Here is an 18,823-nt window from a genome sequence, read left to right as displayed (position 1 = left end):
TAATCCAAAACCTGTTTTTTTGTATTTTTGGTGGGAGGAATTGAAATGGTTTTGTTGTGTGTTCAATTTGGTAATAGACTGTACAGCTCCTATGGTGTATGTGAACTGTGCAAGCTAAACCTGGACAAACAGGAACAGAGTGCCAGAAAAGCTGCCATACTGTGAATTTAAATCAATGTGTAAGTAATTTAACAGAATTTTTCTCTATATATATATATATAGTTATTATTATTGAGATGTTCTGCTAGTTTTTGAAGTGTGCTTGCGGAGATTTGTGAATATTCAGTTCACAAATCTCACACTTCCACTTCACAAAGGTTTTAGTGAATTCAGGTACTAATGAAGGTAAGGTGAAGAGGTCTAGGTTACATTTGTTGTTCCAATTCTTTCCAAAGATATTCAGTAGGGTTGAGGTCAGAGCTCTATAACTCTATAGGTCACTCAAGATCTTCCACTCCAACCTGGAGTGTTGAAATGCTGGAACAAGTTGTGTTGTTTCCTGGATTAAGTGAAGGGAAAATGTGATATAATTATTGTGGTTTAAAGAACTACAAAAGCTGTGTGTGTGTGTGTGTGTGTGTGTGTGTGTGTGCTTTTTGGGTGGCTGTGTAACAGTGCAATACATATTTTAATTGCCTACTGTGTGCTTTGGGTGTTTTGGTCCACAGATGAATACACAGTGTAAATCAGGATGTGTCTGTCCTGATGGTCTACTCGCTGATGGGCGAGGTGGGTGTGTGAAAGAAGAGCAATGTCCATGCGTTCACAACGGAGACTTTTTCCAACCTGGACAGACAGTAAAAGCAGACTGCAACAACTGGTAAGAAAAACGAATGATTTTCTTCATAATGATGAGAGAAGATGAATGCTAAGTAGATGCACCAACAAAGGTGCCAACACATTTCTTTTCATGGATTATGATCATGTGATTAACCAAAACACATTTAATGGCCATTTCAGCACCTGCCAGAATAGAAGGTGGGAATGCACCAAAAAGGAATGCCACAGTATGTGTACGATTTACGGTGACAGTCATTACATCAGTTTTGATGGCAAGAGATATACTTTTAACGGCAACTGTGAATACATGCTGGCCCAGGTATGTCTAAATAAATTCTTTAGCAATTAAGTCTGTCCATCTTAAGATGTTCAATAATTCTTACAAATCATATATAATCATAAAACAGATCAGTACAAGAGGATGTAACAAATACCAAAGAGACTTTAGCTTACATCATGAGAAATATTTGTAACTTTAACAAATCCTATTTTAATCCGACATTAGTAAACGATTGAAGACCAAAAACTGTAGAAGTAAATGTTATTAATTAGAATACACTTAAATGAATATAGCGTGGTGATTGGAAAAAATTCATTTGAGTTGTCTTTTTTCTTCAAATGCTTCATTATCAATAGATTTGTTCGTCTTGTTTAATTGCAATTATTGACTTGTTACATAGGCATACCAGTGACAGAACAATTGATGTCATTGATTAATTAAATTCTATATCAGTATGTTCTATATCAAACTATTACATCTAACAAAGGTTAAACTTTACAGGACTACTGCGACAACAGCAACACCGGTTCATTCCGTATCATCACTGAGAATATCCCCTGCGGCACCACTGGAACCACCTGCTCCAAAGCTATTAAAATATTTTTGGGGGTGAGGTTATCATATAAAATAATTTTATAGTATGATTTTTATCTATATATATATATATATATATATATATATATATATATATATATATATATATATATATATATTGAATGTCTTCGCTCAATTGTATTAACCCTGAAATGGCCTTTTGTCATTGAATTCATACAGAACAATCAGCTACTACTGTCAGAGGAGAATATAAAATCTGTGCAGCAAAATGGCAGCCAAGACATTCCTTATAAAGTCCATACTGTGGGAATATACTTGGTTATTGAGGCCCAAAATAGTCTCACCGTGTTCTGGGATAGGAAGACAAGTCTAATGGTCAAACTCGGACCCAAATTTAAGGCAAGTGAAACTGTCAATTCTTATGCAATGATTTGCTGTTCTGTTTCCAATGTGTTCTCTAATTCATTTATTTTCATCTCATTAATAATATCTACTTTGCTCATTCTGTTTATTTATTTATTTTTTTGTATTACTTCTCATCCATCGTTTTACCATGTTAGGGTCAAGTGTGTGGACTTTGCGGCAATTATGATGGAGATTGGAATAATGATTTTATGACCCGTGGCGGTGAGAAAGTGGCTGAGCCAAATGAATTTGGAAACAGCTGGAGAGTTTCTCCTAACTGTCCCGAATCCAGTGGTCCTCTCAGCCCCTGCAGTATGAGACCTTACCGCCAGGCCTGGGCGACAAAACAGTGCAGCATTCTCAAAAGTGATGTCTTCAGCTCCTGTCTCTCAGTAGTAAGTAATGTGATAAAACAAAGAAAGAGAAAGGAATGAAATGAATGATTGTAAGGGTTTCCCTATCGATTTTGAATCCTAGGAGACCCCTATGTTTAAAAGTATATACATAAGGATATTTTACTGGTCCAACAAAAGTGTAGAGTTTTTAGGTTGCAGGTTTTTTTATTATATATTAAGCAACAATTAAATATAATTAGCTGAAATACATATATTATGTGTAAGCAATAGGAATAAACTATAAGGAATGATATTGAGTTAAACAAAATGACTTTTGTTTGACTCAATTCTGCACCTGCCTTTGTCCATCTGTGTCAGTGTGAATTACTAAGTCATATTAATATTCATTTTTTGGGGATCTCTGCATAGACAGATATCAGTATCTTTGTGTGTCCTTCTGTTAAATAAAATCCAATTCACTAAAATTAGTTTTTTTTTTCCCTTTACGATAGCTTTTCCAAATTCTGTACAATGAAAATGCTGTTTCAGATGATTATGAATGTGAACAACATTCTCTAATGCATTTTACTTTTAAAAATAATCCACCCAGGTGGATCCATCTCCATATTACGATGCCTGTGTGCAAGACACGTGCGCCTGTGACGCTGGTGGAGACTGTGAGTGTTTCTGCACTTCAGTGGCAGCCTATGCAGCAGCATGCAGCAGGCAAGGAGTCTGTGTAATGTGGAGAAGCCCGACGATTTGCCGTGAGTTTGCCGATAATCTTTATCTTTGTGACAGAACTGTCCTTTTTTATAACTTATTATGATTGTATATGGATAGAAAATTACTCAAAGAAATCCTAAAGCCTGCACTGGCACAATCATTGCCCTTGACCTGCTTAGTTGTTGACTAATCTACTCCATACCCACAGCATTGTTCTGTGACTACTATAACTCAAATGAGGGCTGTGAGTGGCACTACAAACCTTGTGGACAGCCCTGCATGAAAACCTGCAAGAATCTTGAGGGAGTCTGCTACAATGAAATGCCTCAGTTAGAAGGTAAGGGTTTCCTGCATAGTAATTATTCAAGTTTGCGTTCTACTACTAAAGTACACTTTAAATTTTGGAAGTGGAGTTGCTCAGTGCTCAGGCTAAACGCTGACAGACAGACAGACAGACAGACAGACAGACAGACAGACAGACAGACAGACAGACAGATAGATAGATAGATAGAATGGCACGCAATTGTATGTATAATTAAATGTAATTCACATTTAAAAATGGAAAATGGAAAAAAGAAAAGAAATATAAGGAAAAAACAGTGGATACTGATGAAAATATTGGATGACTAAGAACCTAGATCATACTAATCACTATCGTATTGCAGGCAAAGCTATTTTATATAAACATTATGACCTTTATAAACCTCATATACCATTTAATTTTCTTGCATAGGAACAGAATCTGTTCAGAATAATTTCTACTATATTTCTACTATATTCTTCAGCTTTACATTATATGATAAATATTCAGATAAAGTCACAAAGCTGACAATTAAATACCACAGCAATATTATATTTTTGAATATCTGAATTTTTGTTCTCACTAGATTGGTTCATTGAATTTTTTCAAGCAAACTTTTGTTTGTTCATACTGGGTTCTCAAACATTGTTGATTCTTTTGATAGGATGCTTTCCCCAGTGCCCTTCAGACAGGCCATACCTGGAGGAGGCAACAATGAAGTGTGTTGCAAGAGAGAAATGTGGCTGTTATGATAAAGAAACACACTACAGTGTGGGAGATAAAATTCCTTCAAACAAGTCATGCACAGAATGGTATTTTTTCTTTTTTGGCACTTTATATATAAATTGGCCTATAATCAATACTGGTGTAGGTTTATATATACTAATTAATCTTTATTTTTACTAGTGTTCACAGTTTAAAAAGTTAGTGAACATATAAAATACATAACAACTTCTTCAGAATGCTGTGATTTCAGCTCTGTATCTGTAATTTGGCCTTTTCTTAAGAAACTGTTTCTGGATCATTTTCTTATAGTATTAAAAAAAAGTCTTCTTAATGAAATATATTTTAATGAAATATATATTATCATTTTTGGGCTTTGTCTATGATTTAAAATGCATTAAGGAAACAAATAACTGTAAATAGTGTGTGTTGTCTGCTAAATTAAATGTTCTATTTAGAAAGGTTAATGACAGAGATTTAAGATATGAACATTGACATAATATTGTATAGTGCCCATTATGTATTATCACATTTTGGCATTTATCGATGACCTATAACCTTATCTAAAAACATACTTTTTTAAAGCAACTGTACGGCTCAAGGTGTTTCTTGTTACAACAGCAGTACAGGTCAGTATAATTTTTCTTTTTCCATTATTATACTAATCACCAATTTTGCTAATCATAAATAAAACATATGAACAAATGAAGATACACAAATGATACACAAATGAAGATACACATTTGAGTCTAATCAATATCAACATTTGCTGAATTTAGCTTGCTACTGTGAATATTTGGGAAAGAGATATGAAGTTGGAGAAGTCATATATGACACAACAGATGGAGATGGAGTATGTATCAAAGCTACATGTCAGAAAGATGGAACAATTATCAGGATAATGGACTTTTGCACTACTACTACTACTACTACTCCTACTTCTACACCTTCTACTCCTACTTCTACACCTTCTACTCCCACACCTACCACAGTTTTTGATTTCACATCCTCCAGTAAGTAAAAAATAAAACAAATATGCTTTGAACAGATTTAATTAAGAATGCTGATGTTAATCATCTCTGATACAAAAATGTAATATAATCTGGTTCTGCCTCACTTACACCAGAAACTACAACTCATTCAACAACAAAGGAAACTGAATCAACATCAGTAACAACAAGAATAACAACTGCATCAACACCACAAAGTTCTACTACAGCATCTGTGTATTCCACTAGAGAAACAACAAGTCCAGAGTCCCATGTAACAACTCCAACTTCATTTTCACCACCAACCCAAACTACAACCACTATAGAAACAGTTCCTACAACAACAGTGGAAACAGTAACAATGAGTACACCTCCAACTTCATCAGCTACAACACCATATCCATGCCAGCCTTGTGACTGGTCAGAGTGGTTCGATAATGACTATCCTCCCAGTACACGAGATGGAGAAGAAATTGAATCTATATATAAATTGTGGAAATCAGGAAACATTAGCTGTGAGAAACCACAACAAATTGAGTGCAGGGCTACAGATTATAAAGATATGCCTTTATCTGACTTGAATCAGATTGTGACATGTGATGCTACATTTGGTCTGATTTGTATTAACAATTATCAAGATGACGGCAAGTGTTTAAATTATGAAATACGGGTGAAATGCTGTGATGAAAGCTGTACTTCCACAACAACTCCTGTAATTACAACAACTGCAACAGAAACTATTTCCACAACCACAGAAACATCTGTTTCTTCGTCAACACCACAAACCCAAACTACAACCACTAACGAAACAGTTCCTACAACAACAGCGGAAACAGTAACAATAAGTACAACTCCAACTTCATCAGCTACAACACCATATCCATGCCAGCCTTGTGACTGGTCAGAGTGGTTCGATAATGACTATCCTCCCAGTACACCAGATGGAAAAGAAATTGAATCTATATCTGAATTGTGGAAATCAGGAAACATTAGCTGTGAGAAACCGAAACAAATTGAGTGCAGGGCTACAGATTATAAAGATATGCCTTTATCTGACTTGAATCAGTTTGTGAAATGTGATGCTACAGTTGGTCTGATTTGTATTAACAATTATCAAGATGACGGCAAGTGTTTAAATTATGAAATACGGGTGAAATGCTGTGATGAAAGCTGTACTTCCACAGAACCATCTGTTTCTTCATCAACACCACCAACTGAAACCACTATAATAACTACTGTAGTTTCACCAACCACTACAGAAACAATTCCTACACCAACAGAAGAAATTCCAGGGACAACTACTGGACCATCTGTTTCTTCAACAACACCATCCACTGAAAAAACTACTGTGATTCTACCAACCACAACAGAAACATCATCCCCAACAACAGAGGAAATATCAGGCACAACCACAGGCCCATCTGGTTCAACAATCCCCAACCCAAACTACAACATCTATTGTAGTTCCACCAACCACTACAGAAACAATTCCTACAACAACAGAAGAAATTTCAGGGACAACTACTGGACCATCTGTTTCTTCAACAACACCATCCACTGAAAAAACTACTGTGATTCTACCAACCACAACAGAAACAGTTTCCTCAACAACAGAGGAACTATCAGGCACAACCACAGGACCATCTGGTTCTTCAACACCACCACCAACCCAAACTACAACAACTATTGTGGTTCCACCAACCACTACAGAAACAATTCCTACAACAACAGAGAAAATATCAGGGTCGACTACAGAACCATCTGTTTATTCAACAACACCACCAACCGAAACCACTACAATAACTACTGTAGTTTCATCAACCACTACAGAAACAATTCCTACACCAACAGAAGAAATTTCAGGGACAACTACTGGACCATCTGGTTCTTCAACAACACCAACCCAAACTACAACAACTATTGTGGTTCCACCAACCACTACAGAAACAATTCCTACACCAACAGAAGAAACTTCAGGGACAACTACTGGATCATCTGTTTTTTCAACAACACCATCCACTGAAAAAACTACTGTGATTCTACCAACCACAACAGAAACAGTTTCCCCAACAACAGAGGGAATATCAGGCACAACCACAGGCCCATCTGGTTTTTCAACAACACCACAAACCCAAACTACAACCACTAAAGAAACAGTTCCTACAACAACAGCGGAAACAGTAACAATAAGTACAACTCCAACTTCATCAGCTACAACACCATATCCATGCCAGCCTTGTGACTGGTCAGAGTGGTTCGATAATGACTATCCTCCCAGTACACCAGATGGAAAAGAAATTGAATCTATATCTGAATTGTGGAAATTAGGAAACATTAGCTGTGAGAAACCACAACAAATTGAGTGCAGGGCTACAGAATATAAAGATATGCCTTTATCTGACTTGAATCAGTTTGTGAAATGTGATGCTACAGTTGGTCTGATTTGTATTAACAATTATCAAGATGACGGCAAGTGTTTAAATTATGAAATACGGGTGAAATGCTGTGATGAAAGCTGTACTTCCACAGAACCATCTGTTTCTTCATCAACACCACCAACTGAAACCACTATAATAACTACTGTAGTTTCACCAACCACTACAGAAACAATTCCTACACCAACAGAAGAAATTTCAGGGACAACTACTGGACCATCTGTTTCTTCAACAACACCATCCACTGAAAAAACTACTGTGATTCTACCAACCACAACAGAAACATCTTCCCCAACAACAGAGGAAATATCAGGCACAACCACCGGCCCATCTGGTTCTTCAACAACACCAACCCAAACTACAACTATTGTAGTTCCACCAACCACTACAGAAACAATTCCTACAACAACAGAGAAAATATCAGGGTCGACTACAGAACCATCTGTTTATTCAACAACACCAACCGAAACCACTACAATAACTACTGTAGTTTCATCAACCACTACAGAAACAATTCCTACTCCAACAAAAGAAATTTCAGGGACAACTACTGGACCATCTGTTTCTTCAACAACTCCACCAACCCAAACTACAACAACTATTGTGGTTCCACCAACCACTACAGAAACAAATCCTACAACAACAGCGGAAACAGTAACAATAAGTACAACTCCAACTTCATCAGCTACAACACCATATCCATGCCAGCCTTGTGACTGGTCAGAGTGGTTCGATAATGACTATCCTCCCAGTACACGAGATGGAGAAGAAATTGAATCTATATCTAAATTGTGGAAATCAGGAAACATTAGCTGTAAGAACCCGAAACAAATTGAGTGCAGGGCTACAGAATATAAAGATATGCCTTTATTTGACTTGAATCAGATTGTGATATGTGATGCTACAGTTGGCCTGATTTGTATTAACGAAAATCAAGATGACGGCAAGTGTTTAAATTATGAAATACGAGTGAAATGCTGTGATGAAAGCTGTACTTCCACAGAACCATCTGTTTTTTCATCAACACCACCAACTGAAACCACTATAATAACTACTGTAGTTTCACCAACCACTACAGAAACAATTCCTACACCAACAAAAGAAATTCCAGGGACAACTACTGGACCATCTGTTTCTTCAACAACACCATCCACTGAAAAAACTACTGTGATTCTACCAACCACAACAGAAACATCATCCCCAACAACAGAGAAAATATCAGGCACAACCACAGGCCCATCTGGTTCTTCAACAACACCAACCCAAACTACAACATCTATTGTAGTTCCACCAACCACTACAGAAACAATTCCTACAACAACAGAAGAAATTTCAGGGACAACTACTGGACTATCTGTTTCTTCAACAACACCATCCACTGAAAAAACTACTGTGATTCTACCAACCACAACAGAAACAGTTTCCTCAACAACAGAGGAACTATCAGGCACAACCACAGGACCATCTGGTTCTTCAACACCACCACCAACCCAAACTACAACAACTATTGTGGTTCCACCAACCACTACAGAAACAATTCCTACAACAACAGAGAAAATTTCAGGGACAACTACAGAACCATCTGTTTATTCAACAACACCACCAACTGAAACCACTACAATAACTACTGTAGTTTCATCAACCACGACAGAAACAATTCCTACTCCAACAAAAGAAATTTCAGGGACAACTACTGGACCATCTGTTTCTTCAACAACTCCACCAACCCAAACTACAACAACTATTGTGGTTCCACCAACCACTACAGAAACAAATCCTACAACAACAGAAGAAAGTTCAGGGACAACTACTGGATCATCTGTTTTTTCAACAACACCATCCACTGAAAAAACTACTGTGATTCTACCAACCACAACAGAAACAGTTTCCCCAACAACAGAGGAACTATCAGGCACAACCACAGGCCCATCTGGTTTTTCAACAACACCACAAACCCAAACTACAACCACTAAAGAAACAGTTCCTACAACAACAGCGGAAACAGTAATAATAAGTACAACTCCAACTTCATCAGCTACAACACCATATCCATGCCAGCCTTGTGACTGGTCAGAGTGGTTCGATAATGACTATCCTCCCAGTACACCAGATGGAAAAGAAATTGAATCTATATCTGAATTGTGGAAATCAGGAAACATTAGCTGTGAGAAACCGAAACAAATTGAGTGCAGGGCTACAGATTATAAAGATATGCCTTTATCTGACTTGAATCAGTTTGTGAAATGTGATGCTACAGTTGGTCTGATTTGTATTAACAATTATCAAGATGACGGCAAGTGTTTAAATTATGAAATACGGGTGAAATGCTGTGAGGAAAGCTGTACTTCCACAGAACCATCTGTTTCTTCATCAACACCACCAACTGAAACCACTATAATAACTACTGTAGTTTCACCAACCACTACAGAAACAGTTCCTACACCAACAGAAGAAATTCCAGGGACAACTACTGGAACATCTGTTTCTTCAACAACACCATCCACTGAAAAAACTACTGTGATTCTACCAACCACAACAGAAACAACTTCCCCAACAACAGAGGAAATATCAAGCACAACCACAGGCCCATCTGGTTCTTCAACAACACCAACCCAAACTACAACAACTATTGTAGTTCCACCAACCACTACAGAAACAATTCCTACAACAACAGAGAAAATTTCAGGGACAACTACTGGACCACCTGTTTCTTCAACAACACCATCCACTAAAAAAACTACTGTGATTCTACCAACCACAACAGAAACAGTTTCCTCAACAACAGAGGAACTATCAGGCACAACCACAGGACCATCTGGTTCTTCAACAACACCACCAACCCAAACTACAACAACTATTGTAGTTTCACCAACCACTACAGAAACAATTCCTACAACAACAGAGAAAATATCAGGGTCGACTACAGAACCATCTGTTTATTCAACAACACCAACCGAAACCACTACAATAACTACTGTAGTTTCATCAACCACTACAGAAACAATTTCTACATCAACAAAAGAAATTTCAGGGACAACTACTGGACCATCTGTTTCTTCAACAACTCCACCAACCCAAACTACAACCACTACAGAAACAGTTCCTACAACGACAGCGGAAACAGTAACAATAATGACAAGCTCAACTTCTTCAGCTACAACACCATATTCATGCCAACCTTGTTACTGGTCAGAGTGGTTGGATGATAACTATCCTCCTAGTACACCAGATGGAAAAGAGATTGAATCTATATTTAAATTGTGGAAATCAGGAAACATTAGCTGTGAGAAACCGAGACAAATTGAATGCAGGGCTACAGATTATAAAGATGTGCCTTTATCTGACTTGGGTCAGGTGGTGACATGTAATGCTACATTTGGTCTGATTTGTAATAACAATGAACAAAGTGACCGCAAGTGTTTTAATTATGAAATACGAGTGAAATGCTGTGATGACCTCTGTACTTCCACAGCACCACTAACCCAAACTACAACAACTACTGTAGTATCTTCAACAACACCATCCACTGAAAAAACTACTTTGATTTTACCAACCACAACAGAAACAGTTTCCCCAACAACAAAGGAAATATCAGGCACAACCACAGGCCCATCTGGTTCTTCAACAACACCAACCCAAACTACAACAACTATTGTAGTTCCACCAACCACTACAGAAACAATTCCTACACCAACAGAAGAAACTTCAGGGACAACTACTGGACCATCTGTTTCTTTAACAACACCATCCACTACAAAAACTACTGTGATTCTACCAACCACGACAGAAACAGTTTCATCAACAACAGAGGAAATATCAGGCACAACCACAGGCCCATCTGGTTCTTCAACACCAACCCAAACTACAACAACTATTGTAGTTCCACCAACCACTACAGAAACAATTCCTACAACAACAGAGAAAATATCAAGGTCGACTACAGAATCATCTGTTTCTTCAACAACACCACCAACCGAAACCACTACAATAACTACTGTAGTTTCACCAACCACTACAGAAACAATTCCTACACCAACAGAAGAAATTTCAGGGACAACTACTGGACCATCTGTTTCTTCAACAACACCATCCACTGAAAAAACTACTGTGATTCTACCAACCACAACAGAAACATCTTCCCCAACAACAGAGGAAATATCAGGCACAACCACAGGCCCATCTGGTTCTTCAACAACACCAACCCAAACTACAACAACTATTGTAGTTCCACCAACCACCGCAGAAACAATTCCTACACCAACAGAAGAAACTTCAGGGACAACTACTGTACCATCTGTTTCTTCAACAACACCATCCACTGAAAAAACTACTTTGATTTTACCAACCACAACAGAAACAGTTTCCCCAACAACAGAGGAAATATCAGGCACAACCACAGGCCCATCTGGTTCTTCAACAACAACCAAACCACTACAACAACTATTGTAGTTCCACCAACCACTACAGAAACAATTCCTACAACAACAGAGAAAATATCAGGGTCGACTACAGAACCATCTGTTTCTTCAACAACAACAACCGAAACCACTACAATAACTACTGTAGTTTCACCAACCACTACAGAAACAATTCCTACACCAACAAAAGAAATTTCAGGGACAACTACTGGACCATCTGTTTCTTCAACAACACCATCCACTGAAAAAACTACTGTGATTCTACCAACCACAACAGAAACATCTTCCCCAACAACAGAGGAAATATCAGGCACAACCACAGGTCCATCTGGTTCTTCAACAACACCACTAACCCAAACTACAACAACTATTGTAGTTCCACCAACCACCGCAGAAACAATTCCTACACCAACAGAAGAAACTTCAGGACAACTACTGTACCATCTGTTTCTTCAACAACACCATCCACTGAAAAAACTACTTTGATTTTACCAACCACAACAGAAACAGTTTCCCCAACAACAGAGGAAATATCAGGCACAACCACAGGCCCATCTGGTTCTTCAACAACACCAACCCAAACTACAACAACTATTGTAGTTCCACCAACCACTACAGAAACAATTCCTACACCAACAGAAGAAACTTCAGGGACAACTACTGGACCATCTGTTTCTTCATCAACACCATCCACTGAAAAAACTACTGTGATTCTACCAACCACAACAGAAACAGTTTCCCCAACAACAGAGGAAATATCAGGCACAACCACAGGCCCATCTGGTTCTTCAACAACACCAACCCAAACTACAACAACTATTGTAGTTCCACCAACCACTACAGAAACAATTCCTACAACAACAGAGAAAATATCAAGGTCGACTACAGAATCATCTGTTTCTTCAACAACACCACCAACCGAAACCACTACAATAACTACTGTAGTTTCACCAACCACTACAGAAACAATTCCTACACCAACAGAAGAAATTCCAGGGACAACTACTGGACCATCTGTTTCTTCAACAACACCATCCACTGAAAAAACTACTGTGATTCTACCAACCACAACAGAAACAACTTCCCCAACAACAGAGGAAATATCAGGCACAACCACAGGTCCATCTGGTTCTTCAACAACACCAACCCAAACTACAACAACTATTGTAGTTCCACCAACCACCGCAGAAACAATTCCTACACCAACAGAAGAAACTTCAGGGACAACTACTGTACCATCTGTTTCTTCAACAACACCATCCACTGAAAAAACTACTTTGATTTTACCAACCACAACAGAAACAGTTTCCCCAACAACAGAGGAAATATCAGGCACAACCACAGGCCCATCTGGTTCTTCAACAACACCAACCCAAACTACAACAACTATTGTAGTTCCACCAACCACTACAGAAACAATTCCTACACCAACAGAAGAAACTTCAGGGACAACTACTGGACCATCTGTTTCTTCAACAACACCATCCACTGAAAAAACTACTGTGATTCTACCAACCACAACAGAAACAGTTTCCCCAACAACAGAGGAAATATCAGGCACAACCACAGGCCCATCTGGTTCTTCAACAACACCAACCCAAACTACAACAACTATTGTAGTTCCACCAACCACTACAGAAACAATTCCTACAACAACAGAGAAAATATCAAGGTCTACTACAGAATCATCTGTTTCTTCAACAACACCACCAACCGAAACCACTACAATAACTACTGTAGTTTCACCAACCACTACAGAAACAATTCCTACACCAACAGAAGAAATTCCAGGGACAACTACTGGACCATCTGTTTCTTCAACAATACCATCCACTGAAAAAACTACTGTGATTCTACCAACCACAACAGAAACAGTTTCCCCAACAACAGAGGAAATATCAGGCACAACCACAGGCCCATCTGGTTCTTCAACAACACCACTAACCCAAACTACAACAACTATTGTAGTTCCACCAACCACTACAGAAACAATTCCTACAACAACAGAGAAAATATCAGGGTCAACTACAGAATCATCTGTTTCTTCAACAACACCACCAACCGAAACCACTACAATAACTACTGTAGTTTCACCAACCATTACAGAAACAATTCCTACAACAACAGAGAAAATATCAGGGACAACTACAGGACCATCTGTTTCTTCTACAACACCACCAACCCATACTACTTCAATAACTACTGTAGTTCCACCAACCACTACAGAAACAATTCCTACACCAACAGAAGAAATTCCAGGGACAACTACTGGACCATCTGTTTCTTCAACAACACCATCCACTGAAAAAACTACTGTGATTCTACCAACCACAACAGAAACAACTTCCCCAACAACAGAGGAAATATCAGGCACAACCACAGGCCCATCTGGTTCCCCAACAACAGAGGAAACTACTGTAGTTCCACCAACCACTACAGAAACCGCTACTACACCAACAGTTTATTCACCAAGCACAACAACAAAACCATTTGTTTCTTCAACAACACCATCGACTCAAACCACTACGATAACTTTAATTCCACAAACCACTTTAACTTCAAATGGAACAACCTTCTCTGTGAAAACAGGGCCAACCTCTACAGTGACTATCCCTACAAACAGTCAAATCATTGTCACTTCACCTTGCCCCTGCAATTACAGTGGCCAGTATTTTCAACCAGGCAAGTTTAATTTAAATTCAAATATGTTTTTAGCAAATAATACATTCTTACTTTTTAATGAAATTTTTAGCTTTTGTCCACATTTTTATTTCATGACATAGTTTTTAAACCTCAAATCAGGGGTTTCCCACCACTTATCATGCTCTCCCCTTTTACACAACAGCAACCCTGCTCCAAAATCTATGTAGATACTGTCTTTCTCGAACTGCTCATGTAATGTCAAAAAGCAACAAGATGTACATGATTTTTGCATGCTCATGGATTCACAGACATCTATGATTGGTTAGTGTGGGCTAGATTGACAGAGGAGAGAGATATGCCTGCACAAATGACTGTGGAATCAGATTTAGCCTTACAATCAGATCTCCTTTCTCATAATCTCCTGACAACAAGGCAAATGCTTTTCTGTAATGCCATTAGAGCAGTGACTGAATGATTATCAAAACCAAACAGCACAGTTTTTTCCTCGTCACGACCAGTTCCTTTTCACTTATTCTATTTTCTGAATTTTGACTTTACTGCAATTCAGTGGTTCTCAAAGTGTAGGGCACATCACTCTAGTAAAGAATAAAGACGTGACAGGTGGGGTGCAATAAACGATCATTTTTTGTTCTTTATTTATCTTCATTTATGATTTTGAGTGTATTATACATACACTCAAAGTGCATACACTCAAAGCAAACACAAACAAACAACTAGGCCATTAATGCAAGTAAATTAAAATAACATCAGTTGGAGTCCCTAACACAACTACACTTTTATTTTTTCTATTTTTGAACTTGATATTTTAAGATCTTTTGTGTTGATGGACGACAGGTTGGGCTTAAAAGATCTACCACTCTAAAGTAAGGAATGGCAGAAAAAGTTTGAGAACCACTGCTGTAATTGTTTGCTTGTATGGTTACTATAATAGCTTTTGAATTCAATCTTCTCTACTTACTGTATATGTTAAAACATAGAGTATAAAGATATTTCTAAAGGCTTGGCTGTGTAGTTTTGTGGTAATTAGCTATGTGCATTAAACTTTAGTAATAATTTACATCCTACCTTTCAGTAGACAAAATAGAAGCACATTTATATCTGTTTTAAGTGTATAGTTAATCATCAATTTATTTTTTTTAACCTCTCTAGGGTCTGTCATATATAACACCACTGATGGGACTGGATGGTGTTTTCTTCTTACTGTGATTCCACATGTAATGTTCAAAAGTATTCAACACCATGCTTATCTAGTCCTACGCCTCCTACTATTAGTCCAAAACCACCAACAACACCAACCACAAGACCACCCTCAACAACAACTCCTCCAACTGTTATTCGAAATTGCACATACCTTGAACCACCAAGACAGGTAAGCTCGATACATCCAAACATAACACCATTCATTGTTTTATGCAAAAAAAATAGATTTATATTTGTAGATATCAATATGCTTTATGTATCATTTCCTTTCAATTAAAGTGAAATTACCATTCGCACATTCCCACATCAAATACACATCCAAATACGCTTTAAAAGTATATGGTAATTATACAAACAAAAATGTACTAAACCTGTCTGACACAATCTCCTTTACAATGATTAAAACGCATGCGCTGTAGTCACACTTTAATCAGCTAATAAAAAGAGTTCTTATTGGATCTACTGTATGTGATTAGTTTCTTCTTCTTTTCTTTTTCTTCCTACTCAATTTTAGAACGGAGAAACCTGGACAGATGGCTGCTCTGAAAAAGCATGTAAAGATGGCTCTGTTATCTCAACACCTGTACAATGTGGCAACTCAGAGCCTGTTATGCCAAATTGTGTAAATGGGGTCCCTCCTGTTAAGGTTTATGATAAGAGTGGATGTTGCTATCACTATGAATGTCAATGTAAGTGTCTATTTTTTCATATTTTTCTTTCATCCTTGTGCATTAAGCCTGAAACTCTGCAACTTCAGTTCTGAAAAATCTATATGCATTATTTACCCTGTGAATGGATATTTAAAAAAAAGTAAGCTTGTACACTGATTGCATTGTATCTTGTATTCTTTGAAATTGCAGGCAAATGTTACGGTTGGGGAGATCCACATTATGTCACTTTCGATGGGGAGTACTATGCTTTCCAAGGAAACTGTACATACGTTTTGGTGCAAGAAATCATCAAAAAGTACAATTTCTCTGTCCACATCAAAAACTACATGTGCGACACTGTCCAAGGATTGGCTTGTCCTGACTATTTGACTATATACTATAAATCCTATAAAATTGATCTGCGACAGACAAGAAACCCAACTGTGAATAAAGTGAGTGCATTGCATTTAAAGCGTAAATAATAAACAGGTTAGATGTGCCCTAAGTATAGTAACGTGCAATGAGCTTTAGAAATAAAGCGGTCATGTATGTTGAATGGATATATTTGAAGGAGATAAAATAGGATGAAACTTAAGAAATATAAAAATACATTTATTGCTTGTTTTATTTAGAATTTTAGAAGTTTTGAACATTTTGAAATGTTACAAGCAGAGAAGTTGTAGTTCAGTAGTTAAGATTCTGATTGGAAGGTTGGAGGTCCAAGCCCCTTCCTTTTTCCCCTTGTTTTCCCTTGTCCCCATAACAAACTATTGTTCCTCAGCTTCCAAGCTACTACTGTTTGGGAGTTGATCATAAAACAAAAGACCACAAAATAATGAATATTTGAAGAATTCATATTAAAATTGTCTAAGCTCATTGCTGAATATAATGATAGCTCCACTTTTTTATTGGATGAAGATAAAATGGAATGGGTCTTTTCAATTCAGTTTTGTACTTCCAAATATGGAAATTGTGACAAAACAATTAGTGACCTAGTCTCTAGAAGCATCTTCTGCCAGATACTTTATGAATGACACATGCTTTTTGTCAGTATTGTAGACAAAGCCCTTTATAATCAATTTCTTTGTGCCAGGTATTTGTCAACAACGAACAGAAGACCCCAGTTTACTACACTCCAGACTTTACTATTACCACAACGGGTATTGCGATGACTCTCGATATTCCTGCTATCCAAGCTCAGGTGACCTTCAAAGGCATGAACTTTGTAATCAACCTTCCATTTTCACTCTTCCACAACAACACAGTAGGACAGTGTGGTAAGTGAAACTACACCTCTACAATTCAACATACTCTGCACAATATGATTAGCATTAGTACATTTTAGTGATGTGATGTACAGTAATTCGATTATAATAATAAATTGATTATTTTTTACTATGTTTCCCAAAGGCAAATGTGACAACAACACTATAACTGACTGCGTAATGCCTGATGGAAAACTCAGTAACTCATGTACAGACATGGCTCCTAAGTGGCAAGTGAATGACACACTTTGCCCCAATCCTCCCCCAACTCCATCACCACCAACTACACCCCCACCTACGTGCAAACCGCCCATCTGTGATGTCATCTTTAGCAAGTAAATCACATTTTCTTTTATGTACAGCACTGTTGAAAAAGTTCAATACAAATGCAGCGCTTTATCATTTATTGTTTAATATTTACTGATCAGATTTGATTTTAATGCTACTTATTCGTCATTTCATGCCATGATGCCATTTAATGGTTTAAAGTATGTGAATGCCATGTTTCAGAAGATTTTATTGTGAAAGGTTTGTGAGTCTAGAGACAGCAAAGGCCATAGAATTATAATTTAATTACTCGTTTTAATTAGTAATCTTCCTATCCAGGGTAGGTGACATTGTCAACCTGAAAGAGTGCTCAAAGTCGGTTAGATAGTCGGTGGAAAATGGCTACAAAAGCAGTGTACTTTGTCAGTCTAGGTTCTGTTATCCTAATTCTGATTCTTCATTTGTGTTTGTTTTGACAGAGTGTTTGAAAACTGCCACAAAGTCATCAACCCGAAAGTCTTCTACGAAGCATGTGTATATGATGTGTGCCTCATGAGGAACTCAACTGGGTGCTTCAGTCTGCAGAGTTATGCTCAAATGTGTGCATCAGAAAATATATGTGTGGATTGGAGGGGCTCAACTAATGGACAGTGCGGTAAGAAACTTAAAAATGTCATTAATGGTCAAAGAAGTCATTCAAAATAGACATGCTGATTGTTTTCATTTCCTTTGTTAGCACCCAACTGTCCTCCAAATAAAGTTTACAACGCATGTGGACCAAAGATGGAAAAAACCTGCAATTCAATGTAATGAACTAAAACCAATGTTCA

At 37.6% G+C, this 18,823-nt stretch overlaps 1 protein-coding gene across 1 annotated transcript in view; it reads left to right on the top strand.

The window, feature by feature from the left end:
* The window catches only part of LOC124392607 (mucin-5AC-like), a 35,785-nt gene that overhangs the window by 12,175 nt on the left and 4,787 nt on the right, over positions 1-18,823 (top strand). The window contains 22 exon segments of the mRNA XM_046859755.1: positions 78-111; positions 113-179; positions 669-820; positions 961-1,099; positions 1,562-1,669; positions 1,835-2,014; positions 2,176-2,415; positions 2,966-3,122; positions 3,290-3,418; positions 4,047-4,194; positions 4,691-4,734; positions 4,885-5,118; positions 5,232-5,790; positions 9,875-11,356; positions 13,857-14,151; positions 15,786-15,980; positions 16,326-16,500; positions 16,672-16,913; positions 17,555-17,738; positions 17,872-18,061; positions 18,473-18,648; positions 18,730-18,799. Of these exon segments, the coding sequence (XP_046715711.1) occupies positions 78-111; positions 113-179; positions 669-820; positions 961-1,099; positions 1,562-1,669; positions 1,835-2,014; positions 2,176-2,415; positions 2,966-3,122; positions 3,290-3,418; positions 4,047-4,194; positions 4,691-4,734; positions 4,885-5,118; positions 5,232-5,790; positions 9,875-11,356; positions 13,857-14,151; positions 15,786-15,980; positions 16,326-16,500; positions 16,672-16,913; positions 17,555-17,738; positions 17,872-18,061; positions 18,473-18,648; positions 18,730-18,799 (5,200 nt within the window).

Source organism: Silurus meridionalis, chromosome 10, assembly GCF_014805685.1.
Source record: "Silurus meridionalis isolate SWU-2019-XX chromosome 10, ASM1480568v1, whole genome shotgun sequence".
In the NCBI taxonomy this organism is placed as follows: Eukaryota; Metazoa; Chordata; class Actinopteri; order Siluriformes; family Siluridae; genus Silurus; species Silurus meridionalis.
The sequence above is the reverse complement of the archived record's forward strand: the minus strand, read 5'-3'. Positions and strand labels throughout refer to the sequence as shown.